Source organism: Alternaria arbusti (genome assembly GCF_024043155.1).
Source record: "Alternaria arbusti strain BMP 1465 chromosome Unknown scaffold_4, whole genome shotgun sequence".
Lineage (NCBI taxonomy): Eukaryota > Fungi > Ascomycota > Dothideomycetes > Pleosporales > Pleosporaceae > Alternaria > Alternaria arbusti.
In genome coordinates this window covers 486,362-509,489 of record NW_026249944.1, presented here as the reverse complement: position 1 = coordinate 509,489, position 23,128 = coordinate 486,362, and the positions used below count along the sequence as shown (strand labels likewise).

General features: G+C 53.8%; 8 protein-coding genes across 8 annotated transcripts; 7 read left to right on the top strand and 1 right to left on the bottom strand.

The window, feature by feature from the left end:
• Positions 1 to 2,453: 2,453 nt before the first annotated feature.
• Positions 2,454 to 3,352, top strand: J4E86_003795 (uncharacterized protein; the record flags this gene model as incomplete). The annotated part of the gene is made up of 2 exons (XM_051444346.1): positions 2,454 to 2,757; positions 2,817 to 3,352. The coding sequence occupies 2 exons, from the start codon at positions 2,454 to 2,456 to the stop codon at positions 3,350 to 3,352; spliced, it is 840 nt and encodes a 279-aa protein (XP_051303971.1).
• Positions 3,353 to 7,569: 4,217 nt separating this feature from the next.
• On the top strand, positions 7,570 to 8,638 carry J4E86_003794 (uncharacterized protein; the record flags this gene model as incomplete). Its single annotated transcript, XM_051444345.1, has 2 exons — positions 7,570 to 7,768; positions 8,040 to 8,638. The coding sequence occupies 2 exons, from the start codon at positions 7,570 to 7,572 to the stop codon at positions 8,636 to 8,638; spliced, it is 798 nt and encodes a 265-aa protein (XP_051303970.1).
• Positions 8,639 to 9,934: 1,296 nt separating this feature from the next.
• GPH1 (Non-essential glycogen phosphorylase) lies at positions 9,935 to 12,942 on the top strand (the record flags this gene model as incomplete). Its single annotated transcript, XM_051444344.1, has 8 exons — positions 9,935 to 10,126; positions 10,189 to 10,390; positions 10,440 to 10,517; positions 10,568 to 10,939; positions 10,987 to 11,152; positions 11,199 to 11,422; positions 11,473 to 11,576; positions 11,623 to 12,942. 8 exons carry the CDS (start codon positions 9,935 to 9,937, stop codon positions 12,940 to 12,942), a joined length of 2,658 nt encoding a protein of 885 aa, XP_051303969.1.
• A 312-nt stretch (positions 12,943 to 13,254) lies between these two features.
• On the top strand, positions 13,255 to 14,386 carry J4E86_003792 (uncharacterized protein; the record flags this gene model as incomplete). The annotated part of the gene is made up of 4 exons (XM_051444343.1): positions 13,255 to 13,299; positions 13,383 to 13,434; positions 13,491 to 14,027; positions 14,106 to 14,386. The coding sequence occupies 4 exons, from the start codon at positions 13,255 to 13,257 to the stop codon at positions 14,384 to 14,386; spliced, it is 915 nt and encodes a 304-aa protein (XP_051303968.1).
• Positions 14,387 to 14,806: 420 nt separating this feature from the next.
• J4E86_003791 (uncharacterized protein) lies at positions 14,807 to 16,384 on the bottom strand (the record flags this gene model as incomplete). The annotated part of the gene is made up of 4 exons (XM_051444342.1): positions 14,807 to 15,511; positions 15,562 to 15,923; positions 15,982 to 16,100; positions 16,218 to 16,384. 4 exons carry the CDS (start codon positions 16,382 to 16,384, stop codon positions 14,807 to 14,809), a joined length of 1,353 nt encoding a protein of 450 aa, XP_051303967.1.
• Positions 16,385 to 18,246: 1,862 nt separating this feature from the next.
• On the top strand, positions 18,247 to 19,244 carry J4E86_003790 (uncharacterized protein; the record flags this gene model as incomplete). Its single annotated transcript, XM_051444341.1, has 2 exons — positions 18,247 to 18,783; positions 18,843 to 19,244. 2 exons carry the CDS (start codon positions 18,247 to 18,249, stop codon positions 19,242 to 19,244), a joined length of 939 nt encoding a protein of 312 aa, XP_051303966.1.
• Positions 19,245 to 19,853: 609 nt separating this feature from the next.
• On the top strand, positions 19,854 to 20,873 carry J4E86_003789 (uncharacterized protein; the record flags this gene model as incomplete). Its single annotated transcript, XM_051444340.1, has 1 exon — positions 19,854 to 20,873. One exon carries the CDS (start codon positions 19,854 to 19,856, stop codon positions 20,871 to 20,873), a length of 1,020 nt encoding a protein of 339 aa, XP_051303965.1.
• A 704-nt stretch (positions 20,874 to 21,577) lies between these two features.
• J4E86_003788 (uncharacterized protein) lies at positions 21,578 to 22,852 on the top strand (the record flags this gene model as incomplete). The annotated part of the gene is made up of 2 exons (XM_051444339.1): positions 21,578 to 21,802; positions 22,058 to 22,852. The coding sequence occupies 2 exons, from the start codon at positions 21,578 to 21,580 to the stop codon at positions 22,850 to 22,852; spliced, it is 1,020 nt and encodes a 339-aa protein (XP_051303964.1).
• Positions 22,853 to 23,128: the final 276 nt, after the last annotated feature.

Sequence of the window (23,128 nt, the reverse complement as noted above, 5' to 3'; positions counted from 1 at the left end):
CATCGCCCCCAGCGTCGTCCAGCGGATACGGCATGGATCAAACGATGTCGATGTCTAACGGCTCCTCTCCAGCGGTGCACACCATCACGGCGAAGAACCCCAAGGCCGCAGCTGCCATGGCAAACGACATGAACATTGTGCGCAGGAAGCTCACAGGCTACGTTGGCTTTGCGAACCTGCCTAACCAGTGGCACCGCAAGAGTGTGCGCAAGGGATTCAACTTCAACGTCATGGTTGTCGGTAGGTGTACACCCCGCCCACGAATTGTCCATCCGAGCTAACGTGTCATTTCAGGCGAGTCTGGACTCGGAAAGTCGACCCTTGTAAACACGCTCTTCAACACTTCGCTGTACCCGCCCAAGGAGCGCAAGCCCCCCAGTCTCGACATCTCCAAGACCGTATCGATCCAGTCGATTAGCGCCGATATCGAGGAGAACGGTGTCCGCCTGAGGTTAACAGTAGTCGACACACCCGGCTTTGGCGACTTCATCAACAACGATGAGTCCTGGGACCCCATTGTCAAGAACATTGAGCAGCGCTTCGACGCCTACTTGGATGCTGAGAACAAGGTCAACCGCATGAACATTGTCGACAACCGCATCCACGCCGTTGTCTACTTCATCCAGCCCACTGGCCACTCCCTGAAGCCCATCGACATTGAGGTGATGAAGAAGCTCCACACCAAGGTCAACCTGATTCCCGTCATTGCCAAGGCCGACACCGTTACTGACGATGAAATTGATAACTACAAGAAGAGGGTACGTCGCTTCATCTGCCTATATAGCACTGCTAACAAGTACAGATTCTTGCAGATATCGCCTACCACAAGATCCAGATCTTCGAGGGCCCACGGTATGAGCTTGACGACGAGGAGACCATTGCGGAGAACCAGGAGATCATGGCCAAGGTCCCCTTCGCCGTTGTCGGTTCCAACACCGAGGTCACGACTGTTGACGGCCGCAAGGTCCGCGGGCGTGCGCTGCCCTGGGGTGTCGTCGAAGTCGACAACGAGGAGCACTGCGACTTTGTCAAGCTGCGCCAGATGCTCATTCGCACCCACATGGAGGAGCTCAAGGAGAACACTAACAACGCTCTGTACGAGAACTACCGCTCCGAGAAGCTTGCACAGATGGGTATCCAACAGGACTCAAGCGTGTTCAAGGAGGTCAACCCTGCCGTCAAGCAAGAGGAGGAGCGCTCGTTGCACGAGGCCAAGCTCCAGAAGATGGAGATGGAAATGAAGATGGTGTTCCAGCAAAAGGTGCAGGAGAAGGAGAGCAAGCTGCGCCAGAGCGAAGAAGAGCTGTACGCCCGTCACAAGGAGATGAAGGACCAGCTAGACCGACAACGACAAGAGCTCGAGGAGAAGAAGGCCCGCATCGAGTCTGGCAGGCCGATCGAAGAGAAGGGCAAGAGAAAGGGCTTCTCCCTCCGCTAAGTCGACACCCTGGCGCCACCCTCGTCCTTCCCCTCCCGCTCCGGACGACACGCGCCTCTCAACTACCTCTTCTCAGTTCTCTACACCCTCTTACCAGACCTTGTTTAATATAATGCGGCCGACGATACCACTGGGTGCTATCGGTAAAAGGGATAATACACCACGATGGAACATTGGGGACGAAGCACAGCAGTGTTACCTGTTGGTGCCGTCGTCCGGATTGTTGATTGATACCAACGTCTTTGCGCTCCTTTCTGATTCCCTTGCTTCACTTCGGCATTTTCTCTTATTTAGTATTCGGCAGATGTAGTTCGGAGCGAGGAGTGTCGGACAGGTTCTTTTCATGTATTCTACAGACTATCATAAGGCAATTTCATTTGTGGGCTAAAAGCGAAACGAGGCACTGCTAGTGATGTTTCCCAACAAACAAACGAAACTTTGCGAAGAAACAAGAGTGACGACATCGTGCTTGCTGGCCAGACACTTGCGAGCGTGTGAAGAGACCGGCAGCTGGAGGCCTTGCTGGCGGCTGAGAGATCGTCAGGGTTATGTTTGCGCTAGAGGTGCAGTGGGGCTTGTGCCTACCCAGAATTGCAGCTTGCCATGTCGTCACCCCCCAAACGCCCGAATTCTGGTTTACTGCCGCCCGCTCTCCTACCTCTCTAGGAACACACAACCACCATTGCTCTGCTCTCACTCCCCCGCGCCTTTACTCTCCGCAAGCACTGAGCACCGTCACTGAGGTCTTGGACCCGATATCTGCATCGGTAAGTCGACCCCGCCTATCAGGCACGGCGAACATCACGAGCGGGCCCGAACGCTGGGCAGTTCCAGCAGTCGCAGCACCCAGCCACCGCTGTGGACACATTGCACCTCCACTTCCTTCCACGGGCAGCAGATCATTGCTGTCATTTATCTCTCTCTACATTGGGAGCTGCCATTATCTTTCCGACCTTTGCTGACGTCCCAAGCTACCCATTACGTAGCCCACACGACAGTACCCAAAATACACACAATGGCCCCTCCACCGCCCGCCTCTATGCCTTTGGGCCAGCGCCTTGCTGCCCTCGCCCAGACTCTGCAGTTTGCTTGGTTCGCCGGACACGTTACGCTGCTGCTCGCTACCCTGCGATACAGCTTGTCGTACATCACCTTCAACTACTACTCGCGATGGGCGTCCTTCTCCTACCGCACCGCCTTCCTGTCGGCATGCGTCACATACGGTATTGTCGTCTACAAGGCCTACCGCGCCCGCATCAGGGCAGGCAAGCAGGGTGGTGTCGTCGCTCTCGCTACCGATGAGAACGTCCAATACTTGAGTAAGTCCTCTGCGAGCTGTCGCCTCGTCTCCGCGCAGCACGTGCTAACCGCCTGGTAGTCATGGGCCTTGTGTGGCTCTTCTCCCGCCAGATCCCCCTTGCCATACTCCCCTTCTCCGTATACTCCGTCTTCCACGTCGCTACCTACGTGCGCTCCAACCTTCTGCCCACCATCCAGCCCCCACCTGCGGCTGCGGCCGGCGCCAAGCCCCAAGGCTCCGCTGCCTCCGAGGCTATTGGCAAGTTCGTCAAGGAGTACTACGATGGCTCCATGACTCTTGTCGCCCTTCTCGAGATCTTCCTGTGGTTCCGCGTCCTCGGCTCTGCCATGCTCTTCCAGAAGGGCTCCTGGATCCTCCTCGCTGTCTACACCGTCTTCTTCCGCGCTCGCGTTGCGCAGAGCAGCTTCGTCCAGGAGGCTATCAACCAGCTCACTGCCCGCATTGACGCTCAGCTTGCCAACCAGAGCACTCCTCCCGCTGCCAAGCAGGGCTGGGGAACCTTCAAGAACATTGTTCGCCAGGCTGCTGATGCCACCGACATCCGCAGGTACGTTGGTGGCCAGCCTGGCGCTGCCCCCAAGAAGGCCCAGTAAGCGTTTCGCTCTGTTTGCAACGATGTGCCTGCCTCCAATAGCGCACGACAATACACGTGTTGGAGGATCATGGTGCGAATCTTGACGACGGTACGGCAGTCATGACGAAGAAGACAATAGACATGTTTGCGTCGCTTGTGGACGATGAAAGGAAAGAAAAGTGCGCGAGGTGGAATCTGGTCGTTTAACGATATCCCAAATGTGCGAAGCTGCTTCAGTCTGGAGTGGATGGTAGGATGGTAGGATAGTAGTATGAGTTGGAAGATTAGGTGATCGTGGTGGGTTGAGTGGTAGGAAGGGTTGACTACTCCTTGTATTCATGGAGAAGCGTGGTGCTTTTGGTCGGTTATCATGTTCGCTATTGCAGTACAAATCAATGTTCGTTATCGTTATTGGTGTCTGTTATGGATCTGACCTTGCTGGATGTGGTGCGTTGACTTTGCTGGGATCATGAAGCATGTTAGTTGTCATGAGATTGATGCGTTGTTGTCGTCCCTCCTCATCACGATGCTTTGGCACCTGTGCTCGACCCTGTAGTCATGAATCCTTTGTCAACAGCCTTTTCACTCGAATTAGTTCGCCAACTAGACCTCTCCAAGTGACCATGTAATCAGTCTTGAAGCTTTGCTCTTCCAGTACGGTACAGAAAAAGTCACGTATACGCGGTGACGCTTCCGATGTGTCATGGGATGAAGGTCCAAAGTTACTAGTTGTTATATCAGTGACAGGGGTGAGAAAGTAAGCAGGTGTAGATGCTTTGGAGCGTGATGATGGAATTAAAGTTGGAAGCTACTACCCATCTAGAATGCAATGCCATGGTAATTGCTGACCGTGCATTCATGTGCCAGGAAATTATAACAAACTAAATAGGCCCGCGAGTCGAGGGTGGGGGAGAAAGAATCCCGCAACGTGGGCGAGGTGATGCATCAACTGCCGATATCGACAGATTCATGGTTTGCAACGATCATCCATTTTCGGATCTCCCCAGCAGCGGGTCATACATTGTAGACGACATACATCCGCGTGCGAATTCTGTGGTCTCCCGGGTCATGTTCTTCACCGTATCTTGGCTAAGCGTACACACTATATACACCGTCCACTCCTACATGCCGTATGCTGCTATGTCATTGTGTTATGTCACCATCACCTACCTGCGACTTGGCATGAATGTATGTGTTGTCAGCCTTGAGCGGAAAAAGAAAGTATCACCGCCGGACTGCCGGTATAGCCGTTGTCGTGTCGTACGTTTTATCTGTCATTTTGGATGTGGTGTACTGTGGTAACGGGTACCGAGCCAACTCGACTTTGGGGAAAGAAGGAATATGTCGTTGGGCTGGAGCTGGAGCTTGAGGAGTTGGAGTGGATGTGTGGATGTATGTGTTAGCTGTTCGTGCAACAATCGAAGACGGTAATCGTAACTAAAGACCTAGGTAGTAGCGGAGACTACTACTTTGGGACTAAACATGATGTTCACCGAGCGTATTGACAAAAACTACTTCAGAAAGTCATTGTACCTCCTGCAGGTCTAACGGTGTAGATCATATCGGATGATCTCTCAGCGAGAAGAACGTGGTGTGTTGTTGCTTTTTGCGGACTTCGGCCCGTTGACGGGAGGGAAACGTGCTTCGTGATGGAGTTGCTATAGGTGCTATGACGAGCGCAGGAAACGAACTCAGGCTATGTGTGGCTTACCGTTTTAGCGAAGACTTGACCATGCCATTAGTTGCTGTACAGTAAGTGATGCATATAAGATGTGTGTATCGTGTTCACAAATATGTGGAATGAGGTTGTGAAAGTGTCGAGAACTGCGCGAGCTGGCGGGTCATCAACATTGCGTGATCAGTGTACATGATGACTGTCGTCTCAAGGAGATCCGATCGACTCTCAGTCATACTTCGCCTATGTTCTAGGCGCAGGACATAGTCCATCGGCCTGTCATATAGTCCAGATGAGTGACTGCATGGCTTGCCGTAGCTGGATCTAGGTGCAGTCAGAGCGCTCCCCACAACTGCAACCCGAAGTATTTGGAATCCGCGCCCATAGTGTTGAGCATGCAGGTACAGCACCAGCTGCCATAGCCATGAAAACCCCCACAGGAGTCCGTGTGACGGTGGTGGAGGATCTAGACGCGGTCGTCCTCTGGCGAGCTAAAGAGATCGAGAACAGCTAGAATCTTCGGGAGGACCCTACGCCACAGGATGACGCTCTCGAACCAAACGGGTGTTCATACACTAGAAGAATTGTGTAGAGGTAGTTTAAACCCTTGTGTTTCAGAAGATTCCGGCGTTGATGATTTGAAGAAATGGTCACTGGTCGTGGCTTGCCGGCCGTAGGAGAACGCCGGCAGCGTCCATCGGTGAGCCATGACATCTGTCAGCGTCCGTGAGCCAATCCTCGGACTTGTGAAAGTGTCTCGATCATGCAGCAAGAAGCAAAAAGGGTGCATGGTGCTGAGTGCGAAAAGAGGATGCGAGTGGAGCCTTTGGACCTAGGCCCAGACTCCGAAGCTTCTTGATTGCCTGTACGTGGCCCTCCACGCACAGTGTTGAGGAAAGATTCCATCATCAAGGATCGGAGATGCAAGCTACGGCCATGACGACAATGTCTGCAGACTCGTAGCAACGGTTCCTGGGAGCGCGGCGGGCGGTGGCTGCTTCGTACAAAGCTAGCGCAATCGATAGCATTAGTCGGGCGCAGCTCGTAAAGATGCTGGAGCTACCGGGCAAATGGTGTTTCACGACTCCACGGATGCTAAAGATGGAATTTGTCGACTGTGCGAATATTTTCTCTGTGCGCGATATTGGTTTGCTCCACCGGCCCCGTAATAGCATCGGGGAAAATAGACGCGATGGACCGCTTGATACGAGGCGCCGAAGCCGAAATTCCGCCAGCAAGTCAGGGCGTTCGGGCGGGCTGCTACGTATTCGCCTGGGGAGTCAGATACGACGACTCGTGCTGCGAGCAGATTTGGTGTTGACGGGTCAAGTGCGCAAGGGCGAGCGGGTGAGGTGCTGAAGACGGGTTAGGAGGACTGCGCCCCCAGAGCTTGGATGTGGGGTTCGCGGCGCGCTGTCGTCTACATTGTCCCCTTTTTGCGAGCTTGGGGACGGAGATAACATGGTTCCGAGCACCCGCATCGTATCGTGTAGTGTGCGTGCTCGAGAGTGCGGAACATGGCGGTGAGGGAACAGGTGCTGGCTACGTACTCGGGTGCCCTCCAGCGGCGTGATGGCGTGACGAGGGTACAGATCCTAATGCAGGGCAATTGACAGCGGCGATGCGATCGATAGAGTTTGACATGTGCAAAAGATTCTGCAGTCGGAACTACGGGTGAAAAGTGTGATGGTTTGTTTCGCAGTGGATTGAACTTGTGGATAGGCAATAATGCTCGCAGTAGTGCTCACAGGCGACTCGGCGCCGGGCTGGGAAGCATCTGACGATTGGATGGGATCGGGGCATAAGCTTTTCCGGCAAGGCGGTTTGCGAGATTGGTTGTGTCTACGACAAAGTTTATGTTGTGTCGGTATTGCAACTGCCAGATGAAGTGTCCCTGCTGTCCCGCTATATGCAGATGATGTCGTTAGAGTGCTGATCGTGATGGAGTGGATGAAGATCTGGAGAAACAAGATTAGATTGGAAATATAGATCACGCAACATGGGCACATTGTATACCTGGGCCTCGATTTACAGCCGTATAGTTTCGACATCACGACATTGCATGTACAGCGCACGCGGAACAACCTTGGGCGTTCTTACCAGGCGGCTGCACACTGCCATCATTCGGGCAGCCGCACACGCCATCGGTAGCCCTGGCGATGGCGCATACGGCCAAGTTGTAGCTGGCGCTGGCCTGAGCGGGAGAGCGTGCGCGCCTGTGAAGGTGGCACGGCAGGGAGACGGCTACTGAGTCTTGGGAAAGTGCAGGGGTGCAGCTAGCGAGTTACGCTACCCATCCGCCGCTTTCACCGTCTCGGTTTTCTTGGTCGGAACGTGGGCGTGTATATAGACTCGTGAATGCCCTCACACTTGGGGCTCTTCTCCCCTCTGACGACATTTCCAGCTCGCCTGCTTGGTTCACGACGCTTCATTGTTCTTCGACTCACGACCATAACATCACACGACCAACTCTCCAACCTTCCCTCGCTTACACTTCGCCGACACCGCTGTACTACCGTTAGAACACAACATTTCAACTTGGAAAAACAAAACACGACAAAATGGACTACTCGCCAGCCCTGTCCGTCAACAGCGACATGACAGACGAAGAGCTGGACAAGTACTTTGCGAGCTGCGTTCCGCTGTCCAACCTGCCAACCCCTCCACCAGCAAAGGAGCCCACACCCACGCGAGTATCAACGCCAACCGCCCAAACATCAACACAGTCATATGACATGAGCAGCCCTCCACAACCAAAAGGTTAGTCTATTTATTACCTCACACCCACCAAATCTCTGTTTACGGGTTTGTGGATGCTGGTGTGTATGAGTCGGTCCGGGCGGCAGAGCGACGTTCCCCTGCATACAGCGCCTTGGCCCTCGTCATGCTTCATCCCAGATGCTCCTTTTCCAACTCAACAGTCCATCTCCACATTTCGGACGTGTGCCTGTCGATCAACCAGCACCCCTTCACCCAAGATCAATGCCGTTGCCACTTCCTTGACTTCGGTCCGCTGACTTGCTATCTATAGTATACGCAACCCACCTTGCCAACCTCGTTCCGCTCAACGTCTCCACCCACCGCCCTCATGCATCGGTCATTCAAGGGTTCCTCGACCGTGCTGGCCTGCCGGATGAGATTGTCGCCTTTGCGGGATGCGTGCTGGATGCGTTGAGCAGCCGGTTCGCAGCTACTTGGCGGGATGCTCTTGCCCCGAGCGACTATGCCCGCGACCTGAAGAACTTCATGATGACAGACTCGCGTCAGAACGTGCGTGTTAGCCCAGACGTGATTGTCTTGGCTGCTCTTTCCCTCGCGCACGGCTTCCTCGTTGACCGACAGCGCTCCTCACGGCACTGGAGCATCAGGGAGAGCGACGGTGCTTTCACCGTGCAGGAGATCGAGGCCACGAGGAGGGCCATCCTGCAGGACATGGACTATGGCCTTGCTCGCATCTCCAACGACATGGTGCAGTGGAGACTGAAGAACATGCAGCGACCCAGCACAGCTCCTGCAGCCGCATCAACCCCTATCACGACCGTGATGAAGCAACGACGGAACCTCTCCATCAGCCTGCATGGCACAGCCATCTGGAGCTACGGCGTTCAGACCCCAGAGCCCAGCCCGTAGAGCGGCGGTCTCCCATGGACGAGCAACGAATTCCGTTCCTTCGACTCTTTTTAATCGTTTTGCTGCGTACATTCACGATACCCACATCCTTTTGGCATCTTTCGCGATGCGCATCTCTCGGCGTTCTTCGGCATGGATCAGGCTTTCCTCTGTGTAGACAACAGGCTTGTTGTCACCTCGTATATATTTGTTTCAGGGTGGAGTTGAGTGGGTTTGGTGGCCTGATGCCAATGGTCTGTGTTTCATGTTTTGAGTACGCTATTTGTGTAATACCAGCTAGGAGGTTCGAGGACTGCGCTTGTTTGATATTTATCCCTATTGACGTGGTATGTAAAGACGGGTTTAATCTACATTGGCACTTCGTATCGAGCAGCTCATACACGTGACGCGGATTCGTCGCAATCGCGTGAGATGTTCATAAGATTATGCGAGAAGATTGTGTGCAGATATCACGACATTTTGAAGTTTTTGTTTACAGTGATCAGTCCAACGTACGATGGTGGGGCTGCAGCATCAACATAGTCTTCCCTGTTCCGACAAGATCCGCGCCGGCTGCAGCTTGAATGTGCACATTTCCTTCATGTCTATCAATTTTCGAGATTGAAGTTTGTGCTTGTTGCGCAATCTATCGTTGGATGTTGGTTGCTCTCGCTACGCCAGCATGGTGTTGTTGGTATGGAGGGGTTGAAGACGTCACGTCGTCTGGTTCTGGCCATGATGGAGATCACGCTCCGACGCGCAACAAACACACTAAAGGCTCAGCATGCACAAGTTTATTGGACAACACCTCCATCACGACCCCGCTAACTGCTCCGCGACGGCATCGTGGGGTCGGCTACCCCACTTTGTACTGGCTCCGCGAGATGCTGCATACAGCTTGTATGTGGGAGAGCTCAACAGCTTGTTGCTAGCTGTCAGCCTGGCCAGGAGTGCTCCTTCCCCGCGATCCGCTAGCTAGTCGCTCCTGCTCTCCTGATATAATCCTGGGGGCCTTGCTGTGATGTTCAATTGATCTCCGCCCGTCTTACTCCACCCGGACGCCCTGTAAACACGCCATTGCCGTTGCTGCCGCTCCTCTTTCCTGTCTGGCGCGTAGCAAACACCACGTCTGAGGTACTTCTGCGGCGTCTTCATAAGCCTGCAGCTCTTGTCCGCCCTATCACATCGCCCTGACCCTCCTGCGGTTGCGCCTCTTACCTCCAAGCGGCAGCCATACGCCCCTCTACCCCGCCATCTCCTCTCTCCCATCGACACTTCCTAAGCAACTCGCGCTTCTCAGCAATTGACATTATCAAGATGGCCGCAAACCCTTCCCCCCGCGAGCGCAAGCCCTCGACCAGCGCTCCCCTCGGTGACCTCAAGGGTCCCGTTGGGCCTTCATTCACCCGTCCCAAGCACAAGAGGACGGTAACTGGCTTTGGCCCCAGTGAGATCAAGAACGTAGAAGCGAGCATCCCAGAGCCCCAGCGCGAGGCATGGAGAAAGTTTGTATGTCAATTGGATCCTCAATCATAGTACAAGGATGATTCTCAACACTAACACACGCATAGATGCCCAAGCCCTTCTCGACGCCAGACGACTTTACGAAAGACGCTGTTCGCCATATCGAGACTACCCTCGCACGCTCCCTCTTCAACTGCGACGAGTCTGCTGCCTACGCTGGAACTGCCCTCGCCTTCAGGGATCGCTTGGTCTTGGACTGGAACAAGACGCAGCAGAGTCAGACCTTTGCTGACCAGAAGCGTGTATACTGTGAGACTAGTGGGAAATTTGCTGGTAGAACAACCTCTAATAAATTCAGATCTCTCCCTCGAGTTCTTGATGGGCCGCGCTCTGGACAATGCCATGCTCAACGTTGAGCAGAAGGATATCGCTTCCAGTAAGTCCACCTCTTAGGACCTCGCGATTGCTTCTCTAACACATATGCAGAGGGTCTCAGCGATCTCGGCTTCCGCATGGAGGACATTGTATCTCAGGAGCATGATGCTGCCTTAGGAAACGGTGGTCTCGGACGTCTTGCGGCCTGCTTCCTCGACTCGATGGCTTCTCTCAACTACCCAGCCTGGGGCTACGGCTTACGGTACCGATATGGTATCTTCAAGCAGGAGATCGTCGATGGATACCAGGTCGAGGTTCCAGACTACTGGCTGGACTTCAACCCATGGGAGTTCCAGCGCCACGACATTGTCGTTGATATCCAGTTCTACGGCAACGTCAACCGCTGGCAGGACGACGAGGGCAAGCAACAGTGCTCGTGGGAGGGCGGCGAGATTGTCCAGGCTGTTGCTTTTGATGTTCCCGGTAAGCAGTCCTTCCATCACTTCTCACCTTTTCACTGACAAGTAAAGTTCCTGGCTACAAGACTGGCACTTGCAACAACCTCCGCCTTTGGGGCAGCAAGGCAGCCAGCGGCGAGTTTGACTTCCAGAAGTTCAACTCTGGCGAATACGAGAGCTCTGTAGCTGACCAGCAGCGCGCTGAGACCATCTCCGCTGTGCTCTACCCCAACGACAAGTGAGTAGTTCCATGGTTATGAGATATCATGTCTGACTAGCAACAGCCTTGACCGCGGTAAAGAGCTTCGCCTGAAGCAACAGTACTTCTGGTGCGCAGCTTCGCTCTACGACATCGTGCGACGTTTCAAGAAGAGCCAGCGCGCCTGGAAGGAATTCCCCAACCAAGTCGCGATTCAACTCAACGACACTCACCCGACCTTGGCCATTCCCGAGCTTCAGAGGATATTGGTCGATATCGAGGGCTTGGAGTGGGACGAGGCATGGAGCAGTAAGCAGAATCTACCCTCATACCCAAACCTGGATGCTAACAGCATATAGTCGTTCAGAAGACGTTTGGATACACTAACCATACCGTGCTTCCTGAGGCGCTCGAGAAGTGGTCTGTACCGCTCATGCAGCACCTCCTCCCGCGCCACCTCCAGGTATGTTCAATCGCCTGATTTCTTGAGACCTTGCTGACTTTTGAAGATCATCTACGAAATCAATCTTCACTTCCTCCAATTCGTTGAGCGCAACTTTCCCAAGGATCGCGAGATGCTGGGCCGTGTCTCCATCATCGAAGAATCGAACCCAAAGATGGTCCGCATGGCATACCTTGCTTTGATTGGCTCACACAAGGTCAACGGTGTAGCCGAGCTACATTCCGACTTGATCAAGACCACCATCTTCAAGGATTTCGTCAAGATCTACGGACAGGATAAGTTCACCAATGTCACCAACGGCATTACCCCGAGGAGATGGCTCCACCAGGCCAACCCCAAGCTCTCGGCGCTTATTGCGTCAAAGTTGGGCGGTCACGAGTTCCTGAAGGACCTCACCCTGCTGAACAAGCTAGAGGCGTTTGTTGACGACAAGGAGTTCCGCAAGGAGTTCCGCGACATCAAGTACGCCAACAAGGTGCGACTCGCACAATACATCCTGGAGAACAACGGCGTCAAGGTCAACCCGGCAGCGCTGTTTGATGTCCAAGTCAAGCGCATTCACGAGTACAAGCGCCAGCAGCTCAACATCTTCGGTGTGATCCACCGTTACCTCCAGATCAAGGCCATGTCTCCCGAAGATCGCAAGAAGCTAGCTCCTCGCGTGTCCATCTTCGGTGGTAAGGCTGCACCAGGTTACTGGATGGCCAAGACAGTCATCCACCTCGTCAACAAGGTGGGTGATGTTGTCAACAACGACAAAGATGTCGGCGACGCTCTCAAGGTTGTCTACTTGGCCGATTACAACGTTAGTAAGGCAGAGATCATCTGCCCTGCTAGCGACATTAGCGAGCACATTTCTACTGCTGGTACTGAGGCGTCGGGTACCAGTAACATGAAGTTCTGCCTGAACGGCGGTCTCATCATCGGAACCTGCGACGGAGCGAACATCGAGATTACTCGCGAGATTGGCGAACAGAACATCTTCCTCTTCGGTAACCTTGCCGAAGATGTCGAGGACCTCCGTCACAACCACATGTACTCTCAGTACCAGCTGGACCCCCAGCTTGCCAACGTTTTCGATGCGATTCACAATGGCATGTTTGGCGATGCGGACCAGTTCTCTGCTCTGATCAACGGCATCGTGGATCATGGTGACTACTACCTTGTCTCTGACGATTTCGCATCGTACATCAAGACACAGGAGCTCATCGATGAGAGCTACAAGAACACTGAGGAGTGGACAACCAAGACCATCACGACGGTCGCGCGCATGGGTTTCTTCTCAAGTGACAGATGTATTGACGAGTATGCGGAGGCTATCTGGAACGTCGAGCCGCTGCAGGTCAAGAGCGAGCCTGCGCCGTAGACAGTAACTGCGGGGATGGTACATATCGGTGGCTTTCTGGTAGATCTTAGATGGTTGCGATGATAGAACCTTAGATCCGATGCCTTACATTTACGATGATAATGAGAAACTCGTTGCGACAGGATGACTTAGTAGTCGTGTGAAGATGCATGTGCTCTCTGACATTGTCATGGTGTTGAGCGAGCTGGACCCTGAAACGCCTGCTCCGAATGAACCTAGCGCACGGTCGCGTCGCGCGACGTACGTCAACCGCAATCTGGCCAGCTCGACGCCAGCTCGCGACATATCGACAGCCCTCACTCACAAGCAATCATGGCGAACCGAGGCTACGATGTCGTCGTAGACGTTGACCAAGAGGTACGTACCCCAGGGGATGCGACGCAGAAAAGCGCACATGCCCCCAGCATCCAGCTCAAGACGGCAAGCTTACCAAACCCCAGGGCGACCTAGGCCATACCGACCTGCAAGAAGACCTCGAATTCCACAGCTCCAGTAAGCTTCCCCTCTCCATCATATACATCCAAGCACCAACTAACCCTCCCACGCAGACTTCGACACCCAACCCACCGGCCGCGGCGCCCCCAAAATCCAACCCGACTCCACGAGCGGCTCCTTCCTCCCCGGCCCCTCGACGTCTTCCACATCGCCCACCTCGCGCAAACACTACCTCTGGTCCCTAAACTTCTATGCCCAAGCCTTCGACGTCGACACCGCCGAGGTGCTCCGCCGCTGCACATCCACCCTGTACCCGCGCGCCAATTTCCTCGACGTGCTCGAGGGAAACCCTGACTTATACGGCCCTGTCTGGATCGCCACAACGGTTATTGTAATCTTGTTCCTTACAGGAACGATTAATCAATACTTGGCGCAGAAGGGCGAGGAGCATTTTGCGTATGACTTCAAGTTGCTGAGTGGAGCGGCGGGGCTGGTGTATGGGTATACGGCTTTTGTGCCCGTGGGGCTGTGGGGCGTGCTCAAGTGGTATGGGAGTGAGAGTGCGAATTTGATGGAGTGTGCTTGTTTGTATGGGTATGCGAATTTGGTTTGGATTGCGGTTAGTCTGGTGGCTTGGAGTCCTTGGGGTAGTGAGTTTGTCCTTTTCCTTTCTTCCTCCCTTCTTTCCTTCTCATGAAGCAGGAGACGACGTACTAACGAAACTACAGTCCTCAACTTCACAGTCGTAGCCCTCGGGCTCGCGGCCTCGGCGTTTTTCCTCCTCCGTAACCTCTACCCTGTGCTCAGCACCACCGAAGCGAAGACGAGCAAGATTCTGCTTATTGTCGTGTTTGTGCTGCATGCTGGGTTTGCGATTGCGATCAAGGTGCTGTTCTTTGCGGCGACGAGTCCCGTGGGTCCGAATAAGGGTGATAAGGATGCGGGCAAGGGGGTTGCGGATGGGGGATCGGAGGATAAGGGCGGTATGCTGAGGATGTTGATGGGTTGAGATGCATTGGGTAGGGGATGAGCAGGCGGAGAATGGTTAGGGCTTGGGATGATAGCGTTTGGTAGGAGGATTTTAGTAGTGCCTGAAGGCTACATCGCTTTAACAATGAGCAGACATTTTTTGATAACGTAGCGGGGAGGTATTCGGTGCTTTTCATATGCGTAATCGCTAGGCTCAAAGAAGAGCGTTGAGGTATACGATACCCCATAACCTTACCTACCTCCTCTGGAAAAAAACTTTGAAGACATACCGGCTCACTCACATAATGCACAACAAGTCTGATTTGGGGGAATGAATTCATTTTAGCTACGTCCCATCCACCCTGTATTACTTCGCCCAGAATCTTACTTTGGAGTATACAACCACTTATCCTGAAACACAATCTCCTTCAAAACAACCATGTATGCTTCAAAAACAAGATTAGGCAGCCTCCTCCTCATCAGTGAGTTGACCTGTCTGCAGTGCCCAGGCGAGTTCGTGGACGTTGGACAGTGCGTAACTGGCGTCGTGCTTGATGCAGTACTTTACGCAGCGGGTGAAGATGCCGCCGTCGACGCCCTGCTCGGGGTGCTTCTTGAGACCGTTGCCGAGATAGCGGATGTCGTAGTCGAGGACGCCTTCCAACTCATCGTGAGGATAACGGATCAGGTCGGTGGCGATAAGGTCGTTGGCGTTCTCGATGCCATCGCGGAAGTTGTCAGCCCAGTTCACGCCGTACTTCTCTTTGCCCTTGTTGATAGCCGTGATGCACTTGACGGAACAGGTGTTACGGAGGTAACCGCCTTCGAGGTTGCGGTGGGCATTCAGCGTCTCGACCATCTGCGCGGGGCCCCACTTGCGCGAGTAGAGGCGGAGCGCGACGGTTGGGCGGCCGAGAGACTGGAAGAAGTACACGATGAGCTCGGTGTCAGTCAGAGGGACTTGAGGAACGACGACGAAGGCTGGCGCCATGTTCCCTCGCGCGACGTGGGCCTTGCGCTTGGCAATTGACGTATTACCACTGTTGCCACGCTTGCTAGGGGTTGGGGGGCCGACGCGACCAGGGGTAAGAGGTGAGCTCGGGAGGCCGCCAGACGTTGGTGTAGAAGGGAACATGGACATCATGCCACCGGTAAGGTAGCCAGACTGTTCGCTATTAGTACACGATGGTGGAGACATGGAGGTGTAGGACTTACATCTGGCTGACCAGAGGGGAGCGGGGCGATGGTAGGGATCTTGAGGCCGGGGATCTTGACTTGGAGATCCTTACGGGCGTGAGTCTTCGCAGCCTTCTTCTTCTGCTTGCTGCCGACAATCTTGGTTTCGAAGGTCTCCTGGTCCTGAAGACCGGTGTTGAGGAATTCGAAGGTCTTAGACGGTGCTGGAGCGACCTTGACGGGGGTGCTGGGAGTCGACAACGCTGCCAAACCAAGCTGGACGACAGTCTCTCGCAACTCCGAGACCTCTGACTCGGCCTTGTTCATGCGAGCTGTAAGGCTGTTGACGACTTCACGAATGTTGCCGCTGAGGTCTACATGACCCTCAACCTCCCCCAATTCTAAGGTAATCAGTCAGCCTGGCGGATACATGAGTCATTTTGGATAAGGGAGACTCACTGCTTGGCGGATTGTAGTCGTAGAAAGGGTTCGCCATGCTGGGATCGAACTCCTGCTGCGCCATTGTCGGCTCCAAAGGGGGTTGGTTCATGTGCTCGAATGACGGAAAGATCGACTCGCTGTAAAGTGAAGAATTAGCATTGTTTTCTTCCACATGCCGTTACCATGGCAGACCTCCAAACAATGGAGGTGTGATGGGAACATCAACGTCAACGGTGACCATGGTGTGAACATACCTAGGGAGCTCGCGGCCCACACTGTAATTGCGCGGTGAGCTGCCTTCGTAGGCACCGTTGACGCTATATGCTCTGCTCGTATTGTTCTGGTTTGCGTAGGCGACGTTGGGCATCAGAACCTGGGGCTCGACCTCGTCCTCGAAGTACGCTGCTAGATTGGATGACATGTTAGCGCTGGGAAATGTTGCTGCAGGCAACATTGAGGTCCGGCTAGACGTCTGGCTGATCGGCATGAAAGTTTGAGGGCTTTCGCTGCGTTCAGCCATCGTGCTGAGTAGCGTGGTCTGGGATGAGATAGTTAGAAAATTGTAGCCGAGTTTGTTGTTCTCAGGCGCTCGGACACTCACCATATGCCATAACAACAAGAGACTGCAGCGAGGACCGTCGCCTGGTGAGCATGAAACTTGCGTATTTCCTGATTGAGTCAGTTCACTGACATGACTTCACCAATCCACCGCGGAGACGGCATACTCACTATGAGGCTCGAGGAGATGTGGAGGGCGCGCACCCACTGCTGGAGGCACCAGAGGCGACAACAAGAGACAGCACCGGTGATCTGGTGAACGTGAAACTTGCTGCACAATCCTGATTCAGTCAGTTCACCGACATGACTTCACCGTGAAGACGACATACTCACCATCAAGCACGAGAAGATATGGGAGGTGCGCGTCCGCTTTTGCAGCCACCAGAGGAGTTCATTCTCATCGTGCTGATGAATGTGAACCGCCCATACACTGATGTAGTGAAGGCCATGATAGTCTTGATGCAGCAAGGTGCGTAACGAGTGATGAGATATAATGAGGATGAAGGAAGAGAAGAGATGAAGCTGCAAAGGCCAGAAGATATAGAGATGGAAAGGCAGCCACGCTATGCCCACATGATAGGCGCACACAAGGCTTCAGCTGAAACACGTGGCAATCAGTACTCATTGGCCTGAGAGCGTCCGCGGTCGGTGCATTGAGCAGTGAGACGGATAAGCAATCCCAATTTAGGTGAGAGAAATGACGAAAGAAGAAGAATAGGGAAGACATGCAAGAGGAACTACCTAGATACACAATGACCTGCTAGACAGGGTGATGGACAGTACAGACTACAAAGCGCTTCGCCAGGAGTTTGCTGCACGCCAGCCTTTTTTTGTGATTTGCCAGGATATATGCATTTCTTCACCTATACTACGATGTTTCGTAAAATCCGTTGAGTCTCGTGCGGCGGGCACTGTACTGGCCTCCGGCGAATGACCAACGGGCGCGTTATACAGGATCACCCAGAATGCAGTCGCGACGATTCCAGGCTTGATGGCGAGGGTGTGGAGGTTTACGAGTGCGCTTAACGTAGCCGGTGTTGGTTGCCGTCGGGCGAGAGTGATGATGCAAGGAGGTTTGACGTTGAAAGTTCGCGTCGCGACATTCGGGGCACTAGTCCAAATCTGGCTGGTAGTCCCTTCCCAAAACAACTCTCCGACCTTGCCCAGGTGACGTCTCGAGAATACAGTCGAGAATTACGGCCCTGGGTACAGTGACTGCACTGATAGCATTGCCTATTCTGTTAGTCGGTGTACCCTCCGTCCGATCGGTCCCTGGCAGCGTGGAAGGCGTTAGGTCCCCCGAGCGCACTGCACTTTGGCTGTGGTGTGATTGGGCGCTGCAGTCTGGTATTACACATGTCGGAAAGAGGTTAAGTACTGATAGTGCTTATCTATCATACGCTCATGTTACCTATAGACATTGTTTGTTCACCTTTTGTTCCTCCTACAACATCTGCACATATCATTAGCGCCATGCGATTGACCCTGTACGCGAGGACGACATGATAACTACGTACGACGCTATCACTGCGCTTCCAGACCGTGTTGAACTCTTCATAGGAAATCTTCTCATGCTAAGAGCTGAGTGGGGCTGAGTTGTGGGATAGTTACCTAGTGAAAGACGAACATGTGGGTAACGCTCGAGCCGTGCAGGTACTTGAACCGGAAGTCAGAGTTCTCGAGTGCCTTATTTACTATACACACGGGTTAAACCGAACCCCAAGTATGCAGGCTCTGGCGATCGTCTGTCTCCTGGCGCTGATAGCTCTCGTGCAGAGCCTGACTCCGGTTCCTCCGCTTCTCCAAGGACCCGATATTCCTTCCCGCCCCTCCCGCAGCCTCGTCGCTCGCGTTGACGATATCGAGGTCACATACCACAAAGCCACATGCAAAGGCCAAAAGCTGCTGTCAGCAACAACCTCTCCGCATGACGCAGCAGCCGCCTTTGTCAACCCGATCGATAGCCCCTGGACCAACCCCATCCAACAGGAGCTTGAATCTTGGGGCTACAAAATCGAGAGTGACGATGGCACCCCCCAATTCCGCGCAAGTCATGGGGATGAGTGCGAGTTCGAGCACAGTCACAAGCTCAAGAGCATGTTCGATGACCTCAGGATCGATACGCGTGGTATCTACCAGGGTGGACCTAATCGGTGTTACTTTATTAACCATAAGGACGGTCCGGCAGTACGGCGCGATAATCAGGGAGATCTACCACCCGTCAAGCAGCAGTGGTATAAAACCAACGACCAACACTATCGTGTAGGTAAAAGAAGATGACGGACCATCCATATTTTACTGACGACATCTTCTCCCCGTAGGTCACCAACGCCGAGTTCGTAATCGGCGTAAACCCAGCATCAGGTCTCATTGCAATGACCAATCGTCAGAGCCCCGCCACGAGCGCGCAAGCCCTCTGGGGCCTCTCCAGCCCTCCGCCAAACGATGAGCTTCCCGCACTGAAATCGAGCTCTGATATCATGTGGGGACTGTGGAACTTGGCGAGTGCGAACAACCTGCGCGGCATCAAGTATATCCTTAGTACGCCTGTTATAAACGACGAGACGGTCGCGATAATCAAGAAGATCTTAACAGACAACTGCCTCGACTTGGATGAGCTGATGACCTGGCCAGGCTGCGAGTTTGGGTCGGATGAGCCGGAATATCTCGCTTTGCTCGGTAAGTCGTATATCGGTTCAACGTTCTGGGGATTGGATTGCTGACTTCGACTGTGAACTAAGGATCACCAAACGGGCAAGCAGTTGGGTACTTCCTGGCGCAGCACAAAGCTCAGCTCGGCGGAAAATATGTGTCGAAAATCAATATCTTTAAAGGAGATGATCCACATATGGTTGCCGTTTGTCTCCTTTTCACGATCGACGACAGGGCTGGAGCTGCGAGGGCCGCTATTGGGGGTGAGTCAAATGGCACCGGTCGCGTTGACGAGGCGGTAGTCGTGAAGCGAGTTGACTACGAGAAGAATTTTGTGAGACGGCATGTTGTGTGGGCCAAGTTGTAGACGGCTAGAGACGCGTCAAGATGGCGTGTTTCGATGTACCGCTACGGCTTAGATGGTAGAATCTGTCTTCAAGAGGTTATATAGAGCTAATCAGAGGTGTAGACTCGTTGGTTAAACCGATTTCTATAGTTAATAGAAGGGTTTGCAGAATCGTTACGATGAATTACTCTCCTGATGTATCTCAGTGATGGTGTTGGTGAACAAGAAGCGTGGACGCGGATCGCAACCTCGGCAATCGCGCCGCTTATCGATAAGGCACGATTGCGAAGCTTCAGGGTCGACATCGTCATCTCTCCCTCATTCCATCCTCACAATGTCTGCAAACGTCCTCATCGTTGGTGCCGGCGCCATTGGAGCCTTCTATGCCTCTCGTATTGCCCTCGTCCCCGGTACCTCCGTCTCGGTCATCTGCCGCTCCAACTACAAAGCCGTGAAAGCGAACGGCTTCCAAGTTACCTCACCGCAATACGGCGATTACACCTTCGTACCGGCCAACACCTTCGCGAACCCAGACGAAGCAAGAGCGAGCGGCATACAATGGGACTTCATAGTAGTCAGCACGAAAGCGTTACCCGACGTGAGCGATGACTCGACGATACTTGAGGGTCTAGTCGGCGATAAGACGGCCATTGTGCTGATACAGAATGGTCTGGGCGTAGAAGAACCGTACGCGAAGCGATTTCCACAAGCTGCGATATGTTCGGCGGTCACGATAGCAACCTGCGCGCAACCCGAGCACGGCCAGATTAAGCACAACAGATGGACGCGGATAAACAGCGGACCGTACCTGCCCCATCTAGACACCGGGAGCAGGAAAGATAGCGACGTACGCGTCATCTTGATGAACGACGCGTTCGTCGAGATGCTGAGACAAGGAGGCATCAAAGACGCCGAAGCCTATAGCCATGCCAAACTGCAACTCGTCCGCTGGCACAAGATCGCCATCAACGCCTCCATGAACCCAACCTCGGTCCTCACCCTTTGCCTCCCGAACAACGTTATGTCTCTCGACCCAGAACTGCAGCGCCATCTCAAAGGTGTCATGACCGAGATCCTTGAGACCGCACCCAAGATCCTCGGCGAGCCCATGCCCAAGGAGTTTGCGACCCCCGATCAGATCATTCGGTCTACACAAAAGAACACGAGCGGCAGCAAGCCGAGCATGGCTATCGACTGGGAAGCGGGCAAGAAGATGGAGATTGAGGTCATTCTTGGCAATCCATTGAGGATTGCGCGGGACAGGGGCTATGAGATGCCGCGCCTGCAGAGTTTGTATGCGATGGTCAGGATGGCGCAAGAGGTCAGAGACCAGAAGAAGGACAACAAGTTGTGAGAGCTTAGATTGTTCCCGTCGATTGATCTCTTGATTGCTTCCTTTGTGTGCGGTCTGTCTCATCTGGGTAAAGCGGGCTCCATCTCAAACTGCAAACTTCATATCGACAGGGCCGCAGGCAACCTTTTTATTCGGCCGTACTGATATATGCTTCCTCCTGACATGACCCTTACACGTTTGCAAGAAAGATGATATATAGCAGAAGATTGCTCGAGACTCTGCTCGCCACCCTGGTGCCAATGCTCCAAAGAGATCCGTGCCTTCATAAGAGGTGGTTGGGAAGTGAAGGTGAACGCAACGACTTCGAGATCTGCCACCATCACCAGAAGTACGGCTCAATTTTCCAGCTGACCCATTTGACTATTCCTTGTTATTATTCTTTGTTATTGAGCGATATTACTACATTTGAAGAAGCCGATAGTGGTGCGGGAGGAGGGCAGCTCAACCTCAACTCGTGGACGTTGCGTCCCTATTGAGCGACGCAGGACCGTGGTTATCACAATAGCAAAACACGGAAGGTGAAGGCGCCTCCCACCGACCTCTTCTTTTGCGAGCCGACTACAATAGCTTTGATCAGCTGCCTGTCGCCCCGATCTCTCCTTCGTATCCTCCACGGCCTTTCTTTCTCATCCACCGATTACAACTTCCCCCATATCATCAACTTTCCCACCTGCATATGATCCATCGTTACTACCGCAACCAAGATGAGCAGGCTCTCTGATCAGCAGTTGCGAGCACAGTGGCTCAGCAAGGCGAGCCCTGACCAGCGACAACAGTGGTTTAACAAGGCGCCACCAGACCAGCAACAATGGTTCCGCCAAATACAGCGTGCTAGACAGCAACAAGGACAGCAGCAGCAAGTACAGCGCGAGAGCAGTCAACACCGAGAGAATGCGGCCCGGAGCCCTTCTATCAACAACCTGAACGGAGTAAGGTCGTCTACCTCAAGCCCACTCGCTGCACCCTCAACGATGGCCACCTCGGTGACTATCGCTTCGCCTCTGAGCACGACAGCAGTGCGAACATCCACGAATGCATCCTCACCTACGCGAAACGAAGATACAGCGACGCTGGGCGCCGTCTCCCCTATTTCTATTGAGCCACGCTCGATGCAAGCACCGAACGCTAGCGGAATTCGACATCATCAACAGAGCAACGCTTTTCTCGCTTCTAGGCAGACTCAGCCGCGCATGCTACCCACGGACGACGTCGCTCGCTACCAGAAATCACCACCCAGACAGAGCCCTTCGCATGTACAAATGAAGCTGCCACCCTCATCGACACGGCCAGGTTCATCGCCATCCGCGCACGCGGCAGCATATCCCACCATGAACCAAAAGCGTCAAGCCACAGACGCTCCGGAAAGCGACATGCATGCAGGCAAGAGACAAAACACGATGCAAAATGCGATGTCACCTCCTGCCGCGCCGTTCGCTCCCATCGGTCAGACCAACGATCCTCTCAACCCAGGGCCATACAGTCGTATGAGACCGGTTGCATCAGCCAATGGGATTGCGGCATCTGTCAACCGGATGACCCCCGACGACATCGCCCGAGACCGTCGCCTCCAGCAGGCCAAGCTCGCAGAGCAGCGCGTTCGGGCGCAACAGGCTCACGACGCCGAGAAAGCCCGCGAGCGAGAGATCTATATTGCCGCCACCGCCGCAGCTCTCAAGCGTGAGCAAGACGACGCGCGAAGGGAGTTTCTGCGCAAGGACCCCAGTGCCAACTACCGTCACATCCTTGAGGTATACGCATTGTCACCGCTAGACCCCAAGAAAGACGAGTACCCGAACCGGTACCTGACTGGCTTACTCGCGAACCGCGTCATGCCCATGGACCTCGAATGCGACCTTGCGCTTGCGATTGTGTATGCGAAGGATCACTGGGACTACTTTGGACAGTGGCCCAAGGACATCGAGCGCTTTGCTGGCTATGAAAGGGAGAGGAAGGAGAAAGCGGCAAAGGATCGGGCTTAGGAGACCGAGAGGGCGCCGCGTGAGTGTTCTGGACCTGATCGTGCGAGCTCAGAGGCATTGGAAGCCTTGGAAAAACGCTTGCGTCCGATGCTTTTGAAGTTTTTGAAGTATACGGTATAGCGTGAAGTGATGGAAGTAACTTGGAGAGAGACATGTAGCCGTCAGGGTGTACTCAACTTCTGAAAAGATCAGTTCACGAACACGACCAAGGTTCACAATCCGAGCTCCTCGTGACTGCGTCCGTGCGATAAATAAAGTGAATACCACAGACAATTG